The 27,076-nt window shown below is 39.0% G+C and overlaps 1 protein-coding gene across 2 annotated transcripts; it reads right to left on the bottom strand.

Annotated features, from left to right (window-relative positions):
• Positions 1–172: 172 nt before the first annotated feature.
• LOC124263249 (cubilin-like) lies at positions 173–27,076 on the bottom strand. 2 transcript variants are annotated; one of them, XM_046697841.1, is made up of 20 exons: positions 26,900–27,076; positions 25,445–25,523; positions 25,054–25,177; positions 24,269–24,424; positions 22,124–22,199; positions 21,458–21,609; positions 20,678–20,815; positions 19,705–19,786; positions 18,890–19,023; positions 18,166–18,327; positions 17,925–18,024; positions 17,585–17,721; positions 7,408–7,557; positions 7,018–7,105; positions 5,265–5,386; positions 4,748–4,900; positions 4,238–4,316; positions 3,488–3,609; positions 3,029–3,193; positions 173–1,290 (listed from the first exon to the last, which is right to left on the bottom strand). In XM_046697841.1, exons 2-20 carry the CDS (start codon positions 25,517–25,519, stop codon positions 983–985), a joined length of 2,523 nt encoding a protein of 840 aa, XP_046553797.1. In that variant the 5' UTR covers positions 25,520–25,523; positions 26,900–27,076; the 3' UTR covers positions 173–982. The 2 variants fall into 2 exon arrangements, with proteins under 2 accessions (XP_046553797.1, XP_046553798.1); XM_046697842.1 differs by lacking the exon at positions 25,445–25,523.

The raw sequence follows: 27,076 nt of genomic DNA on the forward strand, positions 1-27,076 counted from the left end.
TTCTAGCGTCTACCTGGTTACGAGTGTAAACCACAACCATGACATAACCCTTTTCACTACAACCTACTAACAGCAATTGCGCCATTTTGCTATATTGCGCCTAGATATGTCAAGCTCAGGAAATATATATGGTACCTGAGAGTTCAGTGTTTACCCAAACCAGAACAAAGTGTGAACATACGTGGTCGCTTTATTTACATTATAGCTGAAAATTAAAAACATACAGAAAAACAGAACAGAAAATTACCGTGTTTTAGCGGTTGGCAATATTCATAGATCATTTCCAATCTTGGTTGCAGGATAAAAGTGACGTTTAACTAAAATTCAATTCAAACAAAATCATCTGAATCCATGACTGTCAGAGATTTGTTTTGTGCACGACACGGATAAACATACATGATCACTGAAATTGGCATTATCCATTTCTGTACAACGTTGAAGTTTTCCGAGAAAAAAGCATCAAAGAACTATACATTTTTATACATTCTTGTTAAGATATCCATAAAACTGAATTCGCATATTATCTTATTTTCTTTTTCATGAACATCATTCGTGAAAAATATGCGAGATAACATACACAAATCAATACATATCAGATCATGCCGTATCCTGTTACCGATTATCTGTTTTAAGCTGCATCGTCAAATGATCCTGTGCATCCTGTGCCAAATTTACACCTTTTGAAATAATGGGCTGACGCCACAAAGCTGTACAAAACCTCTGACCACTACCAAACGTGTTCTAAGGCACTATTGGAGGCATCGTTCTTGCTTTAATTGTAGTTTACTTTTTAAGGGCACCAGTATGCTTTATTATACTACACATGGTGTAAAGCGAACACAAGTGTATAGTTCCATTCTATGAGGATAAGTACCCCATAGCTATTCGCCACAGCACCTCTTCACTTCAGCTTAAGTCATTTGATTGGACGTCAATGGGGTGCTATTTTTAATAATCGATGACGGTTGAACAAATTTGATCTTCAATATTTGTTGGGCAATGCTTCCGCATTGACGTACCCTGAAGACGGCATAGCAGCTCCTTGAGCTGCCAGTGTGTAGGCAGGAGGTCCAGTGAAGGTTGTGGCGGGCATTGCGTTGGTGACGTGTGCTTGGCCAAAGTTGTTGATCACAGGTACCTGGCCTACAGTATATTGCACTGGAATGTTGGTGGCGGTGGTGCGTTGGCCGTGTTTGTAGATGTATATGCCGATTACACTTATTATGAGAAGCACAAGAAACACGCCACCAAGCGTACCCCCAACAATAGCTCCAACATCAGATTCGAAATCTATAAAATATGATGATACAGAAACATTAGGTAATACTCACTAAGGCATTGCAAGGTTTATATACCAAGTCATCATGGACCAAATTTACGAGTTGTAATTTACAACCTATAAGTTTTGGCTTGGCTCTCAACAATAGTTTCACCATTTGTATACAGTAGCTATTATCTCTCTTCTTCATAAATCAATAGTCAGGAACTACTGACAAACAGAACACATTAACTTTACAGGTTGCTTACCTTTACTTGAATCTGATAAATATGTCGCTATATACATCTTACAGTCTCCGGTTTTTACAATTAGCATGCAGTGAAATACCTGAAGTATATTATCGATGGCTGTTCAACAAAAGAGGACATATAACACGAATTCTTTCAAAACTCCATTTTAAAGTCAGTCAGTGTAGCACGATAACAGAGCAATGAACGGTTTTCAGCAAGCTCTTTGCTTACCACAGTTTACTCTGCAGCCAGTTTGTTTCTAATTGATTTAATATTTCTATCTGTGGCTTAATTCTAAAACAAACTTTATTCATATTTAGGGCTCCTTGCCTCTAGGCAGGAGACCTATTGTAATCGTCCGGATTATTATTTATTATTCCGCCGATTTTTGTACCAAACATAACTCCTAAACCAATGCTCCGAATCGCTTACAAAAAATCACACAGATGCGAACCGAGGTGTAGATATTCCCCTTAAACATCTCTAGGCTCTTGGCCCAATAGCAAAGAGGAGATAATTCAAAATTAATTCCAAAATTTCAACGTTTGACAGCAAATATCTCAAGAACTAATTGTTCCACCGCTTCCAAATTATTGTACAGTTGCACAATCGAATTCCCAACAATTTTGCCTGGACGGGTCAAATCGCTAAAACGTACCGTTTGGCAATTACTTTTGTTTTCAGTTTTGGGCCATGTTTTTCAGCACTTTTCTGAGTAGTTTGCTCCCAAAATGTGCAGATTCTGCACAAAGAGTGCCAGTATGGTAGATGATGTCCTGGTGATTCCAGACCACTAATTGTTTTGAACGTAGACCCAAGAACACCTAAGATACAGCCTTTTAAAGAGGGAACTGTTTCTTCTCCGGAACTACTTAACTACCCCGGCTGTATTTGGAAGATCCGCTCGCCTGTCAAAACACGTGTTCTGGCTCCGTTTTGGACGGTGATATCTAGCCCTCAGATACAATAGATAGAAAGTAAAGCCAAGGAGACCTCATCGTTGCCTCCAACTATTTTTTTTTTTTGTATTTGTCATATAACTGTAATTCGTGTTCTTTAATTATGAATTAATTAATTTGGATTAAATTCAGTCAGAAGGATTCAGTGCAGTTACGATTGCAATAATAATCGACCAAATCCCTTCCTTCATCATTGGTAAATTGAGCTAAAGTAGTCCATCAACGTCTTCTAAAACGCCACGAGCATATCTCCATAAACCACCGTCAAACAGCCACGATACTAAACGTTCGTGTATTTTAGCGTATCCTGTTCAATCGTGGCAGCCTTAACAAATCACATGCAAGTGAAATGTTCGCCCAAACAAGAAGGGGAATATAGGGCACAGGTCAAAGAAAGGGCCAGACAACCCCCGGACTATGGACCTAACTGCATCAACGACATACAAGCAAGAGTCATATTTGTTCACACACTGCTTCATTGACTGATCCTAAATTCCTTCCAACTCGATAACATCGAACATGGGGTTTTAAATTGTATAATCAACTTGTCTCACACTTACCGGGTGAATGATAACTGTATTCGTTGGTATACTCTATCTTGAACCCACGATCAACACCAGATGAATCAGACTTGAATTTCAGGAACATAACTTGACCAGAACTGCGTTTGATAGGTTCACTCTTTCCACACCAGCGACCAAGTGAAGGGGCATTGGAATTCGGCCCTGTAAAACAATATATATTTTCTACAAATCCGTGCAGACACATGTTCTATATGACGTGTCCACTTGAATCGAATCCGATAGTTATTCTGAAGCCACAAAGATCATAACCTCAGGACACTGGACACTGGACAACACGCACACCATTTACTAATACACACTCACAAAATTTGTTTACCTCGATCATTCGATGTTAGTATATTATGAAAATAAAGGTAACTGTATTAGAATTGGCTTTTAAGCATCAGTTATTGTCGAAAAAAACAAAAAAGCCAAACCAAACGGCCCATCTCTTACCGTCAAATGCCTCCACGTAGTCACTGACACAACCGAAAGAGTTTTCGATTCTAGATTCCATAACGTTGACTTTGATAATGTAGTATTCATCTGCGGTGATCTTCCAGCCGACGTCAGCGTTACTAGAATACAGAACACGCGTGTATTGTAGTCATACGATCTGCCAAAACAGTGGACGTAGACGATATGTACCTTTCATGGGTGATGTTTTTTTGTGCTTGTTCTACTTACGACGTCATGACATTTCTAGTAAAAACTATTACACGTAGTAAAGTGTAACACTCGTGATGAATCTTGCGGTTAGAATTGATCATCAGCGTCCCATGTTTGTCGTAAGAGGCGAAAAACGCCATCGGGAGGTCAGGATCGCTGACCTGGTTGATGCATGTCATTGTTTCCCAATAGGTGCTGATGATGTGAATCACTTGTGTCCAGACTCTATTTTTTGCAGGAAACGATATATAGCTGGTACTATTCTCAGGACTGATGATAGGGAAATGGGTTTTTTTCTTATTCTTTTCAATATTATTATCTTTATAGCATTTCATTTATATTATATCACGCCTAAATCTATATCTTCTAACACACCTTAGTAGTATAGAGTGGTTTACAATGGGCTTGCCATTATCTAGTCAAAACAGGCTGACCAAATGTTTGTTACCTTCCTCCTGTTTCGGTATGGTATTAATAGTCGGCATAAATAATCGGAATTGTGGAGAGGACATATGATCGTATAAAACGAGCACTCACCTCGGGTAATTAAATGGGTAGTTCGGAGAATATATGTACTCGCTGCTGTAGGAAGCTGAAAACTCTTCTGTCACAGAAACTGAAATATTATATGACACAATACTTAGATACGTGTATGTATGTATGTATGTATGTATGTATGTATGTATGTATGTATGTATGTATGTATGTATGTATGTATGTATGTATGTATGTATGTATGTATGTATGTATGTATGTATGTATGTATGTATGTGTAACTATGTATGCATGCATGTATGTATGTATGTGTATGCATGTATGGATGTATGTGAACGGTATATTATCCAAGTGGGAAGTTAACCAACTAGACAATATATCGTAACTTTGGTTATATGCACAAACGTGATGTACAAATTATCGGTGTTTTTTTAAATCTTAACATAAAACAGAAAGGCCAATATAAGGTTACGGTCCAGTGATGTGTACTGCAGAGGTTACATACAACATCATGTTTATCCAGTGTTGGAATTGCGCATCCACCTTCCTTACCGCTGAAGTGTCCCGCTTTGAGTTGCATTTGAAATCCTTTGCGTCTGGTTGATGAGTCAGAATGAAACCTTACGGTGATGATGTGGCCGGAACTGATGTAGTCAGTGTCATCCCCACAGAATTTCCCGGCATTTGATGTACTGGTACTTACTCCTGTGCACAAAAACACGTTAACACAAATTGAATATTCATAAAACAAATGACATGAGCATCATTGTTACGTTTAAATTTTAAATGATTATACGTTGACACTGCAATATTGAGGAAACCCATGATCCTGACTATATTGTTCATAATCCAATGAAAAGCAACTTAGTGAACATCAGAGGTTAAACCACGAGCTAAATCTAAGGCAGAGTCTTTCAAAAGGAATGCAATTGGTGTAATATCCTGTCCTCCACCTCCTTCCACGTTCTTCATCACAATATGTTTACATCTTGTTCCAATGACACATATACAATTGGAGCATTGGCATATTCCTGTGTCACACTTATTAAATGGTTTCAAGAATAATTACCATCGTGTATTTCCAGGAAATCGTATGTACATTGGGATGGTGATTCAAACAATGCGTTCCTGACTTTAGCTTCAATGTTCGTGTTTGCTGGAGCATGTATGGTCCAGATGCATTCCTGGCGGCTGAAATGACAATCATGACATACTTGTTTATGCCATCAGAGCAGACCAGAATACAAGATTTTCTCGTTCACGATGTCGTGAATGGCAAACAGAATATAATATTCACGCTGCATACTAAAGGCATAGATGCTATGAATTTCAAGAAAACAAACATTTCATTTATGGCTGTAGGGAATTTGTTGATAGGTGTAAACTTTCACAAGCACTGAACGCTTGAATACAGAAGATCAATTATCTATGTGTTCTGTCTTCTTAAAGTTCATAATCTCAACACATTTTTCTCATCTCAACTGTCTGTCAGATAGAAAGTAGTTTAATCATCATGTGCTATTTCCTTCGATTTTATTCATTTAACGTATGTAGCGAAAAGTCGGGCATAAAGATTCAGAATATGAAAAAACCTCCCCGAAAGTGTGTATGGTAAGAGGAACAATTTCAACTTTCTACTGGTCAACTTGTCCTTTCACAATGCAATTTTGAGTATATAACTTTCTATGACAAGTGAAGCGGTAAATGCGTCATTATCAGTGGTTGCTTAAAGCGGTATACATCATTCAAGGCGTTGTTCATTTAGAAACTTCAAATTTACAGTATTAATTTAAAGATAATACCGAAAATAAATATGGAAATATGCAGGATTATTTACCTTTACAGTTTAATCGCCGCAACATATTATCTGACAAATTTAGTAGTGAAGGCCAAGTGGATTAGCTCCTTGGGAATAAAAATGATTTGTTAGCATTTCATGTGCATCAACTTTCCTAAAGGAGTTTAAGTGAAGTTATATAAATACTTTTGTGACACTTGTACAGCATTAATCTTGTTGAAGAAATGTTAAATTACTTATGGTGTTCTTAACACAACTTGTAGTAGTGATGTAATAAACTGTATGGGTCCAGTTCTACTGTCCAACGCCTGTATTGTCCACGCACTGGCTATTGTTAATCTCCTCTATTTTGTGACTATTTTCGTAGACTATGTTGTGAGGGAGAAGGTAATTCTGATATTTTCACTATCGTCTATTTATGTTGTTGACAATTAAACAGAATACAAATCACAAGCGTCATATGATTGATATACCACGTGGTGATATACAACGTTTAAGATAGTTCACACAATTGATGTTTCTAGCTTAAAATATATTGGTATACATCGTGCACTTCGAATAGTGTTACGGGGCGGTGGGGTAGCCTAATGGTTAAAGCGTTGGCTCGTCACGCCGAAGACCCGGGTTCGAATCCCCACATGGGCACAATGTGTGAAGCCCATTTCTGGTGTCCCCCGCCGTGATGTTGCTGGAATATTGCTAAAAGCGGAGTAAAACCAAACTCAGTCAGTCAGTCAGTCGAATAGTGTTACCTACTTATATCATATTTAATATTCCTATAGAACATTAAGTTATGTTTGTGTGTTTGGTTAACGCCACACTCAGCATTACTCCAGTCATGTGACGGCAGTCTGTACTTAATAGAGCTTGAACCAGACAATCCGGTGATTGACACCAGGTGCGTCGATTGGCTACGACGACAAACTAGTACACTAGCCGTGAGTGAAGATCAGTTCTGACCCGGTTGTTCACATATATACATATCTGTTGCACACCAACCGCAGGTTGGTATACATTTTCTTACTTTGGGTAAGGTCCAGGGTAGTTAGGCGATGTTAGTGTTGTGATGTCAGTCGTAGTGACATTCAGAGTTCCCCCACAATGGTATGGTTCTGAAAAAGACATTATTTCAGCAATATAATAGCATGTCATTTTGTCATCGAGAGGTCGACGCATGTAGTAAAGAGTACCATAATCATTAATGCTGACAAACAAGATCGAAATAACGGGGAATTTGGAATTCGAACTATGACTATCAGAATTTTGAAGGCTGCAAACTTTGTCAGCTGTTCAAAACTCTATTCCACTGTGAGCCTGACTCTTAACATCTCTCACATTTCGTAATGTATGTATATTTACAGACATTTTATTTACTACACATAGGGGAATGCGAATAACTGTAAAAAGGGAATACCATTCGTTTCAAAGTATGCCAACTTGAAGCCTCTTTTAGCTGTTGCTGTATCTGTATGGAAGTGAAATGTCACAGCTGATCCAGTGCTTTGAAAGGTCGGTCGTGAAGGGCCGCACCATGATGATAATGTGTCATTAAAAATTGATGGTCCTGGAAAGAATAATTATGACATTATAGCATAAGCGAAAGAAGGAAAGTGCAAATGCGTGACTGAGATATGTGGGAATAACACTAGGAGTAACCTCAGGGGTGAAACAGATCGTCAACCACTTTGCTGAAGCCAAGAAGTTTCTGTATTTACAGTTATTTAGTGGAAATGACAATGACCATGTGGCAAAGAAGACCAACGTTGGTAGCATAGCGGCTTGAAAGGTCCTGCACATATGCAAATCTAAAAAGAGTGAGTGAGTGAGTGAGTTAATATTTAACGTCACATCGGCAATATTTCAGCCATATCGTGACGAGAACATTTTACATTGTAATGGAATATGTATATATTATAAAACCTGTCATCGAAGGACAGTAAAGCAACTAGAGTATCACAGATATATATGTAAAACTAGTAATTGAATCTAAAACATATTAACTATAGGGGACAACACAATATAAAAATGGGCTATAGATCGCCAACAACTGAAGATAGATCACCATACTAGGAACCATGGGGACTTACATTACTTTCGCTACCTGCATGGATCCTAGTTGGATTTACACCATCCCTTCAGCGGCTGGCGATTGTAGGACAAGTTTAGCTAAAATTTAAATGAACAAATATACTACGATTAAAAATCGGGTAAGCAAAAAGTTAACTTTGAAAGCTTTAGGACTTACGTACCCTCTCAGGAGGACAATAATTTTACACTACTTCAACCCCCTTTGAGGGTACAGCCACTAACAATCTCAGTTACTAATTCAAACTACCAATAATAAAATATATATCCATTTACAAATCACTTAACAAATCTAATTCTTTTAAAAAGGCAATAACTAAATGAGAACTAACATTATTAAAAAGATCCTTCAATGTTTTGACATTAAAATACTTATCTCTTGTGATGGAATATTCAATGCAGTCAAGCAAGACATGCTTGACCGTGATTCTTTCATCACAAGGGATACAGAACGGAGGATCCTCAACTTTTAATAGGTACTCATGAGTATATCTTGTGTGGCCAATACGACATCGTCGTATGATGACCTCTTCAAATCTGGACTGACAACCAAAGTAAGTGTAACCGATATAGGGTTTTATTGCATGTAATTTATTGATACCTACTTGGGTATCCCACTTCTTCTGCATCAGATCGCGGATGTAAGATCTAATAGCAGCTTTGTAATCAGAGTACGGGATCAGAAGTGGTGTCACAGATTTGTTGAGTGCTGCCTTGGCAGCAAGATCGGCCATTGTATTCCCAGAAATGCCAACGTGGCTGGGTAACCAGCAAAAGACGATGTCGCATTGGCCAGTCGCAAGCTTATTATACAATTCAATAATTTCTAATAAAAGTGGATGTGTACAAGAAATATTTTTAATAGCCTGAAGGCAAGAAAGTGAGTCAGAAAAGATGATATATTGTTGATATTTAGGGTGTATTATAATATATTTTAAGGCTGTTAGTATTGCGTTTGCTTCTGCTGTAAAAATAGAGCTGTTATCTGGTAAACGAGAAGATAATGTTCTGGATCCAATGACAGTGGCACAGGCCACCGCGCCACCATCCTTGGATCCGTCTGTAAATAAGGATTTATATGTATTATATTTACTTTTTAATTGATTAAACTCTTGTTTATATTGTAATTCATTAGTTTCTGCTTTTTTAAATGATGTTAATGTTAGGGCAACTTGTGGCCTAACCAATTGCCAAGGAGGAGAAGAAAGAAGACGGGAAGGAGCTATATTTTCCAGCTCAATGCCGGCAGCAGCAATAAATGGCTTAATTCTGAGCCCAAGAGGCGGAACAAGAGAAGATTTTTTGTTATACAAATCCTCATAAAGAGGATTAAAGACACAGTGAAATGCAGGATTAGACTCGTTTGAATATAATTTTGTAATATATTGTAATGATAATTTTATACGGCGTTGGTTAAGAGAAGGTTCGTCTGCCTCGACATAAAGACTGTCAACAGGAGAGGTTCTAAAAGACCCAAGACAAAGTCTTAGGCCTTGGTGATGGACAGAATCAAGTAGTTTGAGGTTGCTTTTGCAGGCTCCACCATATACGATGGAGCCATAATCAAGCCTTGAGCGGACAAGTGATCTGTAAAGGTGTAGGAGCGTAGCTTGATCCCCTTCCCACCTTGAATTAGACACGACTTTCAATAAATCGAGTGCCTTCAGGCATTTTGTTTTGAGAGATTTGATATGCGGAAGAAAAGTTAAATGGGAGTCGAAAATGAGACCTTCGAACTTGGCCTCCTTTACAACCTTGATGGGATTGCCATTTAAAAACAGTGCCGGGTCTTTATGTTGTTTATATTTACGGCAGAAATGTATGCAATTAGTTTTTGATTTAGAAAATTTAAAGCCGTTTTCAAGACACCATTTATTTATTTTGTTTCAACACAACTCTAGTTGTCGTTCAATGGTATGCATATTCTTACCGCGACAAGAAATATTAAAATCATCCACAAAAAGTGATCCATCAATGGAATCATTTAAAACCTTGGATAAACTGTTGATCTTAATGCTAAACAATGTGACAGACAAAATACTGCCTTGTGGGACACCCTGATCCTGATTATAATGGTCAGACAGGGTAGAACCCACTCGGACTTGAAATTGCCTGTCTTTTAAAAACTGTGATATAAAAAGAGGTAAACGGCCTCTCAAACCAAAATCATGTAAATCCTTTAAAATGCCATGCTTCCAGGTGGTATCGTATGCTTTCTCGAGATCAAAGAATATCGATACGGCATGTTGTTTATTTACGATTGCATTTTTAACAAAGGATTCTAATCGTACCAAATGATCAATGGTACTTCGATTTTCCTGAAACCACATTGAATATTGGTTATAAGGTTGTTGGTTTCAAGATACCAAGTTAATCTATTATTCACCATACGTTCCATGGTTTTACAGACACAGCTAGTTAGAGATATCGGTCTGTAATTAGACGGATCTGTATGATCCTTGCCAGGTTTTGGTATTGGGACAACAATGGCATCACGCCAGGAAGTTGGGAAATTCCCTGTAGTCCATATCATATCAAATATATTTAGCAGTGTTTCCAAACACGATTCGGGCAAATGCTTTAGGAGCTGATAGTGGATATCATCAGCCCCTGTAGCTGTATCATGAGCTTGCTCAAGAGCAGTATGTAGCTCATGGAGTGAAAATACTTCATTATAATCTTCACCATTGTCTGAGTTAAAATTTATTCTTTTCTTCTCCTGTTGTTTCTGGTGTTTTTGAAATTCAGGGACATAATTTGATGATGAAGAATGTTTGGCAAGAGTTTCGCCAATTTTATTTGCTATGTCAGTTTTATTAGTTAAGAGATTATCACCATCCTTCAGATGGTGTACAGTAGATTTAGAACCTTTGCCCTTAATTCTTTGGACCATGTTCCACACCTTGGACATAGGTGTACGTGAGTTTATTTTGGAAACATAATTCCTCCAAGACTGACGCTTATTTTGTTTTAAAGGCACGTCGAGCCTTGGCATTTGATATTTTAACTTTGTCTAAATTATGGACTGTAGGATGTTTGCGAAAATATTTGTCCGCTTTCTTCCTGCACTTTCTGGCCTGTTTACATTCATTATTAAACCATGGGTGGAGTTGCAGAGGACTGTGGAATTGTTTTGTCAGCCCATTTAAAATATCCGAAAAAAGACTGTATAGGATCTTCACTGTTCCAAAAGATCCATGCGTAATGTGTTCAACACACAGAGTCTTATACAATGCCCAATCAGCCCTGCCAAAGAATACAGGTGGATCATCACCAGGGTTGATGTTTTTGAGAATGGTTGGGAAGTGATCACTCCCACATAGGTCATCATGTACCATCCATTCAAATTCATCATATAAGGTTGAATCAGTAAGTGATAAATCCAGGGAAGAATATGTTCCCGTAGCTGGATGTAAATAGGTGGCTGAATCGTCATTAAAAATACATAAATTATTATCGGAAATGAATTCCTCGATGATTATACCTTTACTATTTGTGTTGACACTTCCCCAAAGCGGATTGTGTCCATTCAGATCGCCCATGATAACACATGGCTTTGGAAGCTGATCATAGAGATTTTGAAGATCAGATTGTCGAATATTACAGGAAGGTGGTACATACAAGCTGCACAGTGTCAGTGCTATGTGCAGAGTTAAACGAACAGCAACAGTCTGAAGATTTGTATTAAGTGAGACAGGGCTATGTATAATACCCTGCCGCACCAAAATAGAAGCGCCTCCAGTAGCTTTATCCCCTGGAGGGGAAAAAGAATGATAATCAATGTATTGTCTTAAGTTAAAGGTATCAGTACTTTTAAGATATGTTTCTTGGAGACAGAATGCTGACGGCTGAAGGTCTTGTATTAGTAATTGTAATTCATTGAAGTTATTCTTCAGTCCTCTGCAATTCCACTGAACTATATTGCATCCGGTCATGGAGCTTCAACTGGAGATCGAGAACGGGAGGAAGTCCTATTCCTGTTAAGTGGGAGTGAGGGACTCACCTCCATCTCCAGAGGGTCAAACACATTTTGAACCTCTACGGGGGATTTTGAGGGAGAAAGCTCCTCCAAGTGCTGGAGTGCCCTGGCTTTTTTCCTCATTTGCTTTTTTGATTTTCTTGATAAATGGGGGTCATCCTGATTGATATCTTGTACATTCACTGTATCTAAGGATTTAGTTTGAGTTGTGGATGGAAATTCTGTTTGTGTGGCGGATGTTAATACTGGTGTATTGCCATAGTTCATCTGATTGTCACTTACCCAGGAGATGTCAGTTTGCGTCGACGCCGTTGACATTTGTGGGGCTGGACGAGTGGAAGTCACAGCAGATGAATAGGTTTTAGCGGAAGGAGGAGACTGAGCTGAAAGTAACTTTTTTGCTTCAGTATAAGAGATGTTGTTGGTACATTTAAGTTTCAATATTTTCGTTTCGCGCTCAAATACTGGACAGGTTTTGGACGAGGACAAGTGCTGACCATCACAGTTGGCACATTTAATCTGATCCGTGCATTCAGAACCCTCATGAGTTCCACTACAACGGAAGCATCTTGTCATACCAGTGCAAAATTTCGCTCCATGGCCAAACCGTTGACACTTGTAACATCGGAGTGGGTTCGGGACATATACCTCCACTCCAATGTTAAAGTAACCAGCTTTTATTGATGTGGGGATTTTTGATAAGGAAAAGGTGAAAAGATAAGTGTGAGTGTTCACAATATTTCCAGCTTCTGTTTTTCTGGTAAAGCGCTTGACAGAGGTTACACCTTGAGATGTCAGTTCAGCTGCAATGTCCTCCTCTGTCATGTCTGACAGACAGCGAGCACGATCTCTCACAATGCCTTTACAAGAATTAAGTGACTTGTGAGCAGAAACAACAACTGGTATGTTAACAAAATTCTGAAGACCCATCAGATTAACTGATTGTTGTTTCCGATCACATTCTACGAGGATTGATCCAGAACGAAGACGAGTGACGTTTTTCACTTCCCCACAGATACTTTGGATTCCCTTAGATATTGCAAAGGGATTCAGTTTTAGGGCATTGCCATCAGCAGATGAAATAACTAGGAATCTTGGCCAAAAAGTTGAAACTTGTGATGAGACATCATCATCAGAGGAAACAGAATCCACATGTCGGCGTTTGTTATTTTTCGACGAACCAGAGTGCGCAGTTGAAGCCATGTTGTAAGAATAAGTTTCAGCATCCCTGCTCCCCACCCGCCATCGAGTGTCAACAAGGACAGTGATGTAGTGGAAGCCAACCTACGACACCAGGGTTACAGGAATGCCATACTCAGAAATAAGGACATGAAAAGCTGTTGTTAATAAAGGAGAAATGTCAGGCTGGTTCGGCCCATGGCACTTTCCTGTACCAACACAGTAATCAGCGGTCCATATCACCAGATTGGCCCATGAGCCACCGCCTTCTGGCATAGGACTCTAGGCAAACATATGATATAGAATATCATTTGAAATTCAAACATTCAAAGACAAAAATGCACAATAATATACAATAAGTGCATAAGAATGTAGTCCATGCACAGGGCATGGCGTGACCAGCCGATTGATAAAACCGGGCCAGTTCTACCACCCGTCTAGGTGAAGTAAGGGTCGAAGTGGTGTATTGGGCAAAGGAACACTGTTCCTGGAACCAGTGCCCTCAACCACCAGAATCCCGTCCTCCACCGACACAGGGGCGCAACCCACGGCAAACGGGTTGGTGGACCTAATATCCCCCCGGGTCCACAACGGGGGGTTGAAGGGCGCTTGGCGTGACCCAGCACCCACCACGAGGAGGTGGCCCTTCATTGGTGCCAAATCTAAAAAGATATCTAAGCACAATTATGTAAATATTTCGTAAGAACGACTGTTATGAGCAAGCAGGGCACTGATGAGAAAGATTTTCTATACATAAAAAACAATCTGGATTACAGTGTCCAGGAAGAAGGCTATATGTTATCCTAAATGAGTGAGTGAGTTAAGATGTAAAGTCACATCGGCAGTATTTCAGCCATATCGTGACCAAATCTAGTTCTAAATTAATAATACATACATATAATATATACAATCCTGTCAACGAAGGACAGTAAAACCACTAGATTATCACAGATTGAGTTAAAACTAGCTGGCATATATATTTAAAAGTAGAAAATTATTTCTGGACAATACAATGTAAAAATGGGCTATAGATCGCCAACAACAAAAGGTAGATCACCATACTAGGGACCATGGGGACTTACAGTGCCTTCGCTATCTGCAATGACCCTAGTTGGACTTACACCATCCCTTCAGCCGCTGGCGATTGTATGACAAGTTTAGCCAAAATTTAAAGGGACAAATGTACTACGTTGAAAAATCGGGTAAGCAAAAATTTAACTTTGAAAGTTTTGGGACTTACGTACCCTCTCAAGAAGACAATAATTTTACGATACTTTAACCCCCTTCGAAGATACAGCCACTAATAATCGCAGTTGCAAATTTATACTACCATGTTTAAAATACCATTTATCTATTTACAAATCATTTAACAAATCTAATTCTTTCAAACATGCAATAATTAAATGAGAACTGACATTACTAAAAAGATCCTTCATAGTTTGAGATTTGTGATATCCCTTGTGATGGAATATTCAACACAGTCAAGCGGGATTATCCTACATGACACTGCTGATACCTTGATCTATCAGCAGGTTTTCAGCACCAGTACGTGTTTAAATTTAAAATAATGTGAGTCGGTTTATGAATGCTATTTTTTCTGGCAATTCATTTCAAAGTGAACTTCATTTGACATTGCTGTAATTTAAATGAATAAGTTGGTGACTTTGGATTGTGGTGTACATGGTGAAAAATCAAATGTTTTAACATATTTTTTGTTGTTCCAGAGGTTGCAAATTTTCAAGCAAATATTTTGCGGTTTTGAGGATCCAAATAGTTTCATTTCCACTTGTCCAAAGTTTGGAAAGGAATGTGGATAATCTATGAGCCTGATTTGGTGGAATATTTGACATGGGTTTGTTTTCTTTTCACGTTGATCATACGTTACAATTCGTAGACATTTCCTGTGTGAAATGAAATTTGCTTGTAGCAACTGTCTTCAAGAACGCTTTCTCCAGTTACCAAGATCTTAGTGAGTGAGTTAAACTTTAACGTCACCCCGGCAATATTTCAGCCATATAGTGACGAGAAATGTTGTACATACACAATAAATACAAGTAATTAAATACCTAGTCATCGACGGACTGTAAAATAACTAGAGTATCACAAAAAGAGTTAAAACTAGCTAGTAATATTTTTAAAAGTAGGAAACTATTTGAGACAATACAATGTAAAATGGGCACCAAGATCATAAGTAGCTTCTTCGTGAAAATGGACCTTTGCAGACATTGCAGTTCTCATGTTTCTGGATACAATGAGTAGAAGGAATAAAGTGGTGACCTTGTGTCAGTGAAAAGGGGCCCTAACTGTCAGATGTCTTCTCTCGTTTACATATCCACAGTGTCAAGAACCACCACCGTTTGGTTTTGGAAAGTGAAAGACATGAATATGTGAATATTTAGGGGTATTATATTTTAGTCACATCATAGCAAGAACAATAATACATTAATAGGTATAAATTTAGACGATGATAACCGGTTTATAATAAACAGTCAAACAACTGGTGTATCACAGAAAACTAGCAAGTTGTCCTAAACAGATGTCAGAACGGTACTATATGAAAACGGGCTATAGATCTCGAGAGAAGGTGGACCATCATACCAGGGACCGTGTGGACTTACAGCACCTTCGCTACCTGAGCGGGCAGGTTAAATTTAGCTGAACGTTTAAAAAAATATTCTTCAATTCATGTTATTTACAACATCTAAAATACATTGAATTACAAACAAGGACTTACGTAACTCCACTAATTTGACCCCCTTTGAAGGTACAGCTATTACCTCATCACAATCACTTACTAATTACAATAAACACTATTATCAAAATGTATTAATAAATTTCCTTTGATAAATATAACTAAATGAAAACTAATTCTATTAAGAAGTGAGTGAGTTAAAATTTTACATCGCATTGGCAATATTACAGCCATATAGCGATGAAAACAAGGTAATCAATTTGTTTAATAGCTGTCGACAAAGGACAGTAAAACCAACTAGACTATCACAGATATATATTTACAACTAATCATGAAATCTAAAATACTTTAACTATAGAGGACGATACATTATAAAAACAGGCCACTGATCGCCAACAACTGAAGGTAGATCACCATACTAGGGACCATGGGGACTTATAGTACCTGAATGAACCCTAGTTGGATTTACACCATCCCTTCTGCTGCTGGCGATTGTAGGACACGTTTAGCCGATTTTACTACGTTTAAAAATCTGGTAAGTTTATATTTAACTTTGAAAGTTTTGGGACTTATGTACCCTCTCAGGAGGACAATAGTTTTACGATAATTTAACCCCCCTTCATAGATACAAAATTTATCTAATAATTCTATTTCCTTTAAAAATTCGACTATTAAATGATAATTAATTAAAAAGATCCTTCAAAAATAACATTTGATAAACATTTAGTCCTTGTGTTGGGCAGATATGCGTTTGACAGTTCGATCAAGGTGAGGTGAAATTGGGTTTAACGTCGTGCTTGAGAATATTTCGCTCATATGACGACGTGCAGGCGTGTGTATGTGTATGTGCGGCTGCTTGTACTAGCCCAGACTGAAGCTGGTTTTATAGTGCTAGCTCATTGAGATACCATGCCGCAGTGAAGCATGAATACCCCACTCAGACACAGTATACTGACTCCGAGCCGACCAGTCCTTGTTGTACCCATTAATGCCGAGCGCCAGGCAGCACCAACAAGTAACATATTTTAACATCTTTTGGTATGACGCGGTCGGGGATCGAAACCCGCGACCTTCCGATCTCCGGGCGGACGCTCTAACCACTACACCACGGAGGCGGCCTAGTTTGATCAAAGTGAAAAATGATCATCAGCAACCCATGACAGTTAAAAGAGGTACGACCGGGGTGTCTGACTTTCTTGACACATAGCGTAACGTAATGTTACGTAACGCAGTAACGTAGATCGAAGTCCATGACGTCAATCACTGTTTTTGTCCAGTCCAGGCTCGATCATTTACAGACTACTGTCACGTAGTTGGATGAGTGAGTGGGTTTTGTTTTACACCGCTTTTAGCAATATTCCAGCAATACCACGGCGCGGGACACCAGAAATGGGCTTCCCACATTGTACCCATGTGGGGAATCAAACCTTGGTCTTTGGCGTGACGAGCGGACGCCTTAACCATTTGGGTACCCCACCGCCCCCGTAGCTGGATGAAGAACAAACAGTCATTGTGTGGTCAGTCTTCACTCCATAGGAATATACAAAAATGTCCTTCATCCCCTTGATTTTGTAAAGAACAAAAAGGCAATGGATCAATACATTGGTCTTGGTCGTTATCAATTCATCATGGAAGTAGAGACTACATATAACTCACCGTCATAAGCCGTAGCATGGTCATATCTGCAGGTTACGTAACTTCGATCATTAGATTCTATATCCGAGTCGATAACTTCGATGCGCACCATCATATTTGGACTAGAAGCCGTTATTGTCCACCGACAGTCTTCATTGCTGTAAGAAGAATTCATTTCAGTAGCATCGCCATGTAAATGGAGACTGAGCTCTACCTTTATTATCTATTTCATATTTTCATTTTAAGTAATCGCATAATGGAAAATATAGCTATGTCACTGAATAATGGTCAGTGTAGATCTACCAAAGTCAATCGCTGATGTATACTCATGTAAACACACAGGTACTAAATGAATACTTACTTTTGATATCGTACAGGGTATCCAGGGGACTGTAAGAACTGTCGATTTGTGGTCGCATTAAGGAACCGAGAGCCACAGTTTCCTGACTGAGGTGGTACCACTGTAATATTGACGAATTCAATCATTTTATTTCGGAGGCCTACACCGTTTGCAGAATACGACATGGTGTCCTAACATTCGAATATTATGTACGTCATTCAACTTTAGACTGAGTTTATACTTCTGCAGGTCTTTCACATACCTTTCCGTATGCTGTGTGAAGCACGGATTCGGAAGCCCCGACTACTTGTGTCACCGTTGGTCTTGAACACCATTGTCATGACTAATCCGTTGGAGTAGTAAGGGCCCACTGGGGTTGTTGAAGAATCACCACAAATCTCTCCAATGCGGCTCCCTCTCTGACCTACATTCAAAACATATAGACACTTACAAACAAATACAGAAGAGCAATTAAACCTCTTCTTTCCTCACCCTTGAATTATATTTTGAATTACTCTTTTGGTGTTTTGGTTAATTCTGCCAATCTGTAAACATTCACCAATGCATAAAATCGACTGACTGAGTCCACTTAAAGAACTGGTCGAAGTTTGCTATGTGATTTGCCGATAATTATATGTCTCGATTCAATTATCTTTGTGAGGTTTTGTTCCCAACAATTCTTAGTACGTAATCGTTAAATTTGCATTTCGCGATGGAGGAAGCGTAGCCTGGCCTTGAGGTTGTCCCTGAATGAGTGAGTTTAATTTTAGGACGCTTTTATCTTTTGGCAATATTCCAGCATGTCACGGTGAAGACCATCAGAAATGGGCTTCACACATTGTGCCCATGTGGGGAATCAAACGCGGGTCTTTGGCGTGACGAGCAAATATTTTAACCACCAGGCTACCCCACCGCCCCAAACGTATTTTGAACTGAGTCGACAACGCATAGGTCTTGTTCCATGGTTTTGAACATTACTCACACACCTTGATAAAGAGTAACCGAGTCATTTTCACAGTTTGGGTAGGCACCATCTAAATCCGAGTCCACGATGTCCAGTTTCAAGTTTCCTGGCGTTGATTGTGATAGATCGGCCAGTATTATGAAGCATTCCAAGTTCCTGAAACAATTTTAATAGATAGGTATATTATTGTCTGGACATTATACAACTGCGACAAGAGAAGTGTGTAAAAGATTCTCTTTATGGAACAGCGTGCATCATTTTCAGTTGTACAATATTTCTGTGATAGCTTGGGTGTTTGAGATGTGTTCCGTGATGTGATCTTAGTCCTTACAGCCATTGAAAAGGTCAGTTTAGTAAGGAAGAACCCACCACCCCCCCAGCCCCCCACCCCCGATAAAGTAAGCAACACGCACCACGGAATTAACTCGTAAGAAAACCCATTTCTATAATTAATATTCTCCAGGACATCTACAACATGAGGTGATTCACTCTTGCCATTGTAATGCTAATAAGAATAGGCCATATTCTGGGATGACACCCCATACGGTATTAAGCAAATACTTAATCAAGACATTCCAGTCATGCAGGAACAACGTACTTTCTTAAATACTCTGCCCATAAGCAGATGTATACCATCGCGCATGAGCAGGTGTATAACATCAAATAAAAGTGAACGTAGGCGTAACTGCTTTGCACATCTGTTCATCTGGACCTACATTCTTTCTATGTGACTTACTAAAATGCAGTAATGCTTGCTTTGATTCGTTATCCTCCATGTGTGTTAGGTTTGAGCGGCGGCGTGCGGATAGACATCATTTTACAGTACATTTAACATACCTTTCATAAGAGTCCGGGTATCCAGGTGACACAATGACTTGGGGGGAGGAATACACAGGATACGTATTGTTGCAGTCACCAACTGTCAACGACAAATGTATTCTAATTAATATCACATTTATTCTAATTCTGTTGTCACCACAGCCCATTACACAAATACACTGTTTGTGAAATAAGACAAAGGAGTAGCCAGCAAAAGACAAAGGTGTAACTAAACCATACCTGCGGATCTGAAATTGTATCCCATACACAGTAAAAGGTTGTTAATCTGGTGTTCAATACAATATATCCTATGTTATTGGTAATAAATATTTTACACGTAACATCACCTATGGTAACATCCCTGTAGTTATTATCTGTTTACTTGTCTTCCTTGTTGTATATTTTGAGTAAACCTTTAGCCCATTCCACAGGAAAGTATCAACTATTCAGAAATTATAGTTACAAAAACAATGGCAGATGGTGAAAGTTCATTGTTACACCACTACACTTAATTATCCTAGTGGTGACTCTATCAGGTGCTAGCGCCTTGTCCTGTCTCAGTGATAAGTTCTAAATGTGCTGGGTCAGGAGTTCAGAATAATAGTGACATCATCGTTTTAGAGTCTTTAAAAGTAGTTTAAAAGTTTCCAAGTCTATACATTTGTGAAGTTTATATTTACATTATTTTCATTATTCTATTATGTTAACTATGACTCGTTCTTATTTTCAGATCTGTCATAATACATAAACCTGTTAAACTCATAGAAACAAAGTATTCTGATGATCTGATGCATGTACAGACTTAAGTCGAAGAGGTACAAACAAATGTATCTGTGGTTTGATGAAAGTAATCACTGCCGAGACAGTAGTGTGTGATTCTGCCAATATCACACAGTTAAATCTGGATAAATAAGATCGCGCCATCAACGTTCAATTGTATTAAATAATATCAACACGCTGGTAATCTAACAGCAAGCCGTGAAACAAATACCTTTTCGTGCAGTATATTGTAGCCTGAAGCCTTGCTTAGTTGTGCTCATATCGGTGGTAAACTGTACTACCAGCGAATTCTTCGAACTCTGGTATCTGGGCATCTGGTTTGAACAGGATTGCCCTAGATATTGATCAGCTGGAATATAAAATTATTTCTGACTAAGGCAACCTAAATATATATTATGTATCATTGTTACAATGTTATACCAATAGTCAAACATGTATTAACAGACACACATTTGCTAACAGCAACCTACAGTGCACCAATGGTTTCATATTCCACACACATTTGAAAGTGAACCAAAGTAGGTCATGCATGTATCACTGCCCAGTACTCGACAGTATCAGTACCTTTGTCATCAGTGTGCATAAAAAGCATTTGTCTTACATTCAGCAGCCATAAACAACGTCATGAGTTTGTGGATGAGTGAATGATGCTGATAAAAAAATGCTGATTACGAAAGCAAACAGGTCAAAATCTGGCATCTGTAAGTAGTTTCTTCTAGTTTTAATATACCAGAGCCCTAGCCTGACCATAAATACCAGTGGCATTACTAAGGTGAAACGATTTCACATGCTGTTGTACATGGCACGCCCATGTATGCATGTAAGTGTACGATATTCGTTCCACATAACGATCCTAGTTTTTCATGTAATTTGCTTTATTAGGCTTGTACATAATGTTTCATGTAATATCATGTGCGAGGCCTTTAAATGAACTACCTCAATGATACGTACTTCCTCTTTCCTACCGTCAGTTTCAAAAAGCATTAGGTACCTTCAGCCGTGTATCCATTATAAACACGAAGGACATCATAGCGGCAGGCATTTGAGGCAGATGGAGCTTTCTCAATATCTGAATCTAGAACTCTCAGTCCAACTGTATCGGTTTCATTTTCCGCTGTAATGATCCATGTGCAGTTAAGGTTACTGAAAACAATAACATGCCTCTATGTTGATTCTTCTGAATCACAATTAACGTTATGATGTTGGATAGGAACATGAGTAAACAGAAGTGACAGTTTGTCACAGTCAATTACACTTGCGATTGTTTAGAATATTATTTGTATAAATAAAGTGTAAATAAGTGCAAATAAATATCTTGTTAACAAATGTTTAGTGCAAAGCATAGGCCAAAACTCATGCTAGAATTGTGTTAAAGATCAGAGCTTGTCTACTACAGTATACCTTCCACAAAACAAGAAAAACGAAATTAAAATATGGGCAATAGAGAGAAAGTGAATTCAGGAGTGATACACATCACGGAGAGATGGTTTCCGGGTATTCTAACTCCTTCATGACCTTATAAAGTTGTCTTCAATAAGTTCGGTCCCCTATAAACGTGATTTTATAGCATTCATGAACTGGTGAATTGAGGAGACGTTACCAACTAAAGAAATGACAGATTTCAACAACAGTTTGTATTGAATAAAGATCAATTTACTTGAAGTAGGTGTAAGGATATCCCGGAGAAGTGAGGTGTTGTGGTTGTGATGTTGCTGTCAACGTTCCACCGCATTCTACAATAGTTTTCAAACATTAAGGTAAACATTGAATAAGGTTTTTATGTTTTTCAATCCTTTGAGTATCAATAGATATTGGTGTTGGCCCTTAACGCATATTAAACCGTATGTATACTCTCCCAAAAAAGAAACGCATATAGGAATTTCAACTGTATTTTTATGTTTATTTTGAAACATCTTGTGGGCTTTATGAGTCAATGAAATTGCACACTGGGAATGCAGACTTATCCGTCTTTGGCACCAACTCGAGGAAAGTCAGTTTGAGTGTCACATGGAGAGGTGTGGTGCCGCTGAAGTCAATACCTCGTGTGACCACCGTGGGCATCCACAACTGCACGGCATTGCCTCGGCATCGAACGAATAAGCCTCAGAATCTCGTGTTGCCCAATCGCAGCCCACTCTGCCTGTAGTGCCTGTGCGAGTTGCTGAAGTGTCTGGGGCTGAGGGTTACAGCGTCGCACCCGTCTGTCCAGGGCATCCCACAGATGTTCGATCGGGTTTCAGTCCGGTGATCTTGAGGGTCAGAGGAGCACATTGATGTTGTGGTTCTGGAGGAAGTTTCTAGTGTGAGGTGCTGTGTCGGTCTTGGCATTGTCCTGTTGAAACAACTCCCTCTGGCGATCAATGATTGGAAGGAGGTGTGGGCGTAGGGTTTCGTCACAGTACCGTTGAGCTGTCAGGTTGCCCTGGATCATCACCAAATCACTTCTCCAACGGTAGGTGATCACCCCCCACATCATAACACTTCCCCGGTCGAATCTGTCCACCTGGGGAACGCAAGCGTCGGCGAAACGTTCACGTCGACGTCTGTACACCCACATTATTCCATCGCGTCGTTCCAATAGAAATCGTGATTCATCACTGAACCAGATTCTACGCCGATTCGGTAGGTTCCAGGCCTGAAAGTTGGTGCACATTGAACTCGATGTCGACGATGTTGTTGACGAAGCACAGGGCCAAAATAAGGTCTTCTGGCACGTAAACCAGCCTCTCTCAACCTGTTCCTGACGCTCTGACGCTCTGCAGAAAGCCTCCTCAATCTGGGTATTTGTCGAGCGGTACTGGTCACCGTAGCTGTTCGAGGACGCAGGTGATGTACCCGGATGAAGCGATCCTGCGCCGCAGTGGTCGCTTGAGGTCGCCCACTACGAGGGCATCTGCGGGCGATATCTCTCCCAGAGCCGTGAAATGGTGCTTTGGTGAACATTCATGCGTCGGGCAACTGCACGTTGAGACTGGCCAGCTTCAAGCAGACCAATGGCGATATGACGGTTTGCTTCACTTAGACGTGGCATTTTGCGTTCGTTAACAATATTCCAAATACAGTGAATAATCGACAGAAAGCGATCAACCTTTTATACCCATCACTGAGACTATCTGATTCCCAACTTTCACGTGCATTACATGTGAATTGTGTATTCTCTGACACTACACGCCGAAATTGAAAATCATGCTGTTAAATACGAGTATTTTACGGATGGTGCGTTTTGTTATGATGTTTCAAAACATAAACACCATAGGACTCATAAACAGAGCAAAACCTTTTGTAAAATGAATCACGTGTTAATTCATTGCTACATGAAATTGCTACTTTCATGATGCGTTTCTTTTTAGAGAGAGTACATATTAAACAAAAGGTTATTGATTTTTACAATAAAAATCAATGCGAAGTCGTAAATTATATTTTATGCTCTACGTATGTTGCCAATCCTCTATGAACTGTATCAAGAGGATATAGAATTGAATATCTGAACATATTTGTATGATGAGATGCTGTGAATCTTTTGGAACCAAGAGGCATACTTTTAAAGCTCAGGGTCTTGCAGAAATTTGGCAACATTTAACGTTTTTATAGTTTCCATGTTGGACAGTGGTAACATACTATAAACAGAGGAGTGTTTGTATAAAAGTTATTCTGTATATTCCTCTAAACCACATAACGAACGCTGAGACAAACAAAACACTTTGGGAATGACAGGTAAAATGAATTCATTTTCAAAATCAGTCATGGCGTTTGTACCAAGATCTGTTCGGTAGAATTCGCTAAAAAGAAGGGTGTCACTCACGTTCAACATCCATAACGTTGATGCGAAACCCTGCTGCATTCTTGGAAGAATCAGAGATAAACTCTATGTACATGCTGTCTCTGCTGCTGAGGAAGCTGCTCGGGGTTGATTCTTCGCCGCAAAATTTGAACATGGGTACCTTGGATCTGTTTGGCCCTGGTGACCAAAATGTCACAATAGTCAACATCATGATGATAGATTTTGTCAGACACGTGTTCATGTTATTGCAGTTACTCAATCGGCTATGGGATATTGATTATTTAATATGTAATTTATCTCAACAATACATCAGGACAAAAGATTAAAACATAAATAAACCCCCCAGTTTGTATAGGATACACAGTTTCTGACGTAGGAGAAGCGTTACATTACCTGTTTATTTGTCCATCATTGGAAAACGAAATACAGCAATTGTGCAAAGATGTTGCTGCATTCGACCCGATATGTACAAAATGTATTTACTTTTCAATAGTCCACGATTAGGAACATTGAACAAATGTGCATATTTTGGCTCGGCAAGAATGTTTTATATCTATCCAACAAATAAATGTATAGACATTATGTTGTTGTAATGTTTTGTACATCTCGTGTAGGTGGTAGGCGACTGAATGTAAATAACATCTCTATTCTGTTTTCATCGCAAAGGCTAGGCCTGAAACCATGTACACTGTTGACAAAACTAACGATCTTAATGTTATTGCTGATTGTTCAATTGCCTTCTTCTAACCTGAATTTTAACCAGGGCCGTCTTTAATGATACAACTATTTGCAAATGATATACGTACCATCGTAGAAAGACAGACTGTCAAATTGGCAATTTAGGGACGATTCCAAGGAAAATTTGCAATGTGAATGCCAATTCGACGATATGGTGTCGATGTGTGTATCTCCCATCCGCAAGACACGTTTCTGAAATAAACAGTGATCATGGTAGGAATATTTATAAGCTGAAGTTATTCATCAAACGGGCAAACCATTTACAATGTAGCAAGATCGTATATCTATAATCAATTAAAGAGTGTTACCTCGCCCCTCCACAGTGCAACACTTATCCTGACCATATCACGACTCTATATAAGGCCTTTCTCTGCACGTGGGGTCATCTAATTGAACGTTATCATGTTAGCACCCAGTCTCTTACTGCACAAACATTTGATCTTAACATTTGATCCTTACGCGCCATAAGGTTTTGGATATCCTGGCGATGTTATGTTTACTGTGTCCCCAGTAAGTGTGATTTCCTCGAAACATCTGTCTGGAAAGACAATCAATGACACATGTACACATATGCTTATAGTTGAAATGGTTTTTCAAGAAAGTATCAGAGCATAAACTGGCTTCTACTTTTTAGGTAGTGGAAATGTGTCGTTAAATTTTGTCGTATTGTTAAACTCTAGTTTTTGGTTAGATATAAATCAAAATACAATTTTTAAAGGTAATATTTCAAAAACATTTATGTGAATCCCATGTGTGAAAAGAAGCACTTAGATCAACTACAAATATCTAAATAATGCATCTCAGACCTAAGGGACGATATAGCTATCGTTCAATCCCAGAAGTCAATTAGTAGGTTCTTTATTTGAGAGCTTAACTTGAATTACGGCGTCAAGTACAACAAGGGCGAATCGGGCACGGTATCCTGCCTGGTCGCTATCCAAGATTCATGCTCAGACCAACAGAAACAAAGCTATATTTAACCCTCACAGGTAAATCACTTTCACCTGGGGTATCGTGTTAATCTGCACATATAGTCAGCATTACGTATCCCGCATCCCAAGAACAATGCCAGATAATGTAACTTCATAAACCAAGTGCCATGTAAAACATAAACTTAATGTTAATTTCTTATCTTAAAGTCCTAAAATACATCTAAACTGAGAGAACAATGCCATGTAAAACAGAGTCACATAACTCCATGTACAAACCTTTATCCTGAAGTTCCTAAAATTTATCTAAAGTATCCCTTTTTTACACAGATTAGCATCAAGTACATATAAACATGGATGCGTTAACATGAGCAGATCAAGTTCTCGATCAGATAAATGCCTGAATATAATTTCTAAATAACTAACGTTGATCCGGTGGGCCACAAAGTGTCCTTGTTAAACACTGGTTTTCACTCTTTAAATTCTTATGCTCCCTAGACGCTCTAGTGTTCGGTACAAAATCTTTCAATACATGGTCATTTCTTCACCAATGATCGAGTTTTGAAAGGTTGACAACACAGGCAAAGATATGAGTGACCTTGTTTAACTAGTGAGCAATCAGAGACCCATGATTTACCTTGACAAGTAGAATGCCGAGTGGTTTAGCATTATTATGTTTCGAATTATCGATTCCCATGCACGTCTTAATAAGGAGCCAACAGTGGGCAGGTTACGATCATTTTTTTCAGCAGACATATCATCACTATGTAATTCTTAAGCACAATGCTTCAGATATAGATTTTGACATAGATTTTTCATAGAGTGTGCTGTCAAGGCATGCCTTCCGTATGGTTATTGACTGTGTGCCGATGTTATCCGGATTATCGAATACAAACATCAAGGTAGTCCAGAAATTACACTCTGTTTGATAAACCTTTGTGTCACTTAGCGTCACTATCTACCTGTAGAAACCTGGAAACATTACCTGTACTTGCAGCATGCAATGACGACAGTGTACCGAGAAAGACGGCTATAGTTTTGTATATCCCCAACATTTGTTTGAATTCCGGCTTAATAAACATCCAACAGACTCGGGTGGCAAGTGTAATGGCGAGCTGTTGTCATACGCGGTGAATATATTGAGGCCAGGTTGTGACGTCAA

The sequence above is a fragment of the Haliotis rubra genome, unplaced genomic scaffold (assembly GCF_003918875.1).
Source record: "Haliotis rubra isolate DU_JTF1 unplaced genomic scaffold, ASM391887v1 Scf874, whole genome shotgun sequence".
NCBI classification, from domain to species: domain Eukaryota; kingdom Metazoa; phylum Mollusca; class Gastropoda; order Lepetellida; family Haliotidae; genus Haliotis; species Haliotis rubra.

What these genes read in the sequence shown, in the direction of transcription:
- LOC124263249 (XM_046697841.1), bottom strand. Translation starts at nt 25,519, where the DNA reads ATGTTTCGAGGAAATCACACTTACTGGGGACACAGTAAACATAACATC. An exon ending in TACCCTGTACGATATCAAAA is followed by an intron (nt 17,722 to 17,924) that starts GTAAGTATTCAT and finishes TTCTTCTTACAG; the next exon opens with CAATGAAGACTGTCGGTGGA. An exon ending in ATACAGTTATCATTCACCCG is followed by an intron (nt 1,291 to 3,028) that starts GTAAGTGTGAGA and finishes CATATTTTATAG; the next exon opens with ATTTCGAATCTGATGTTGGA.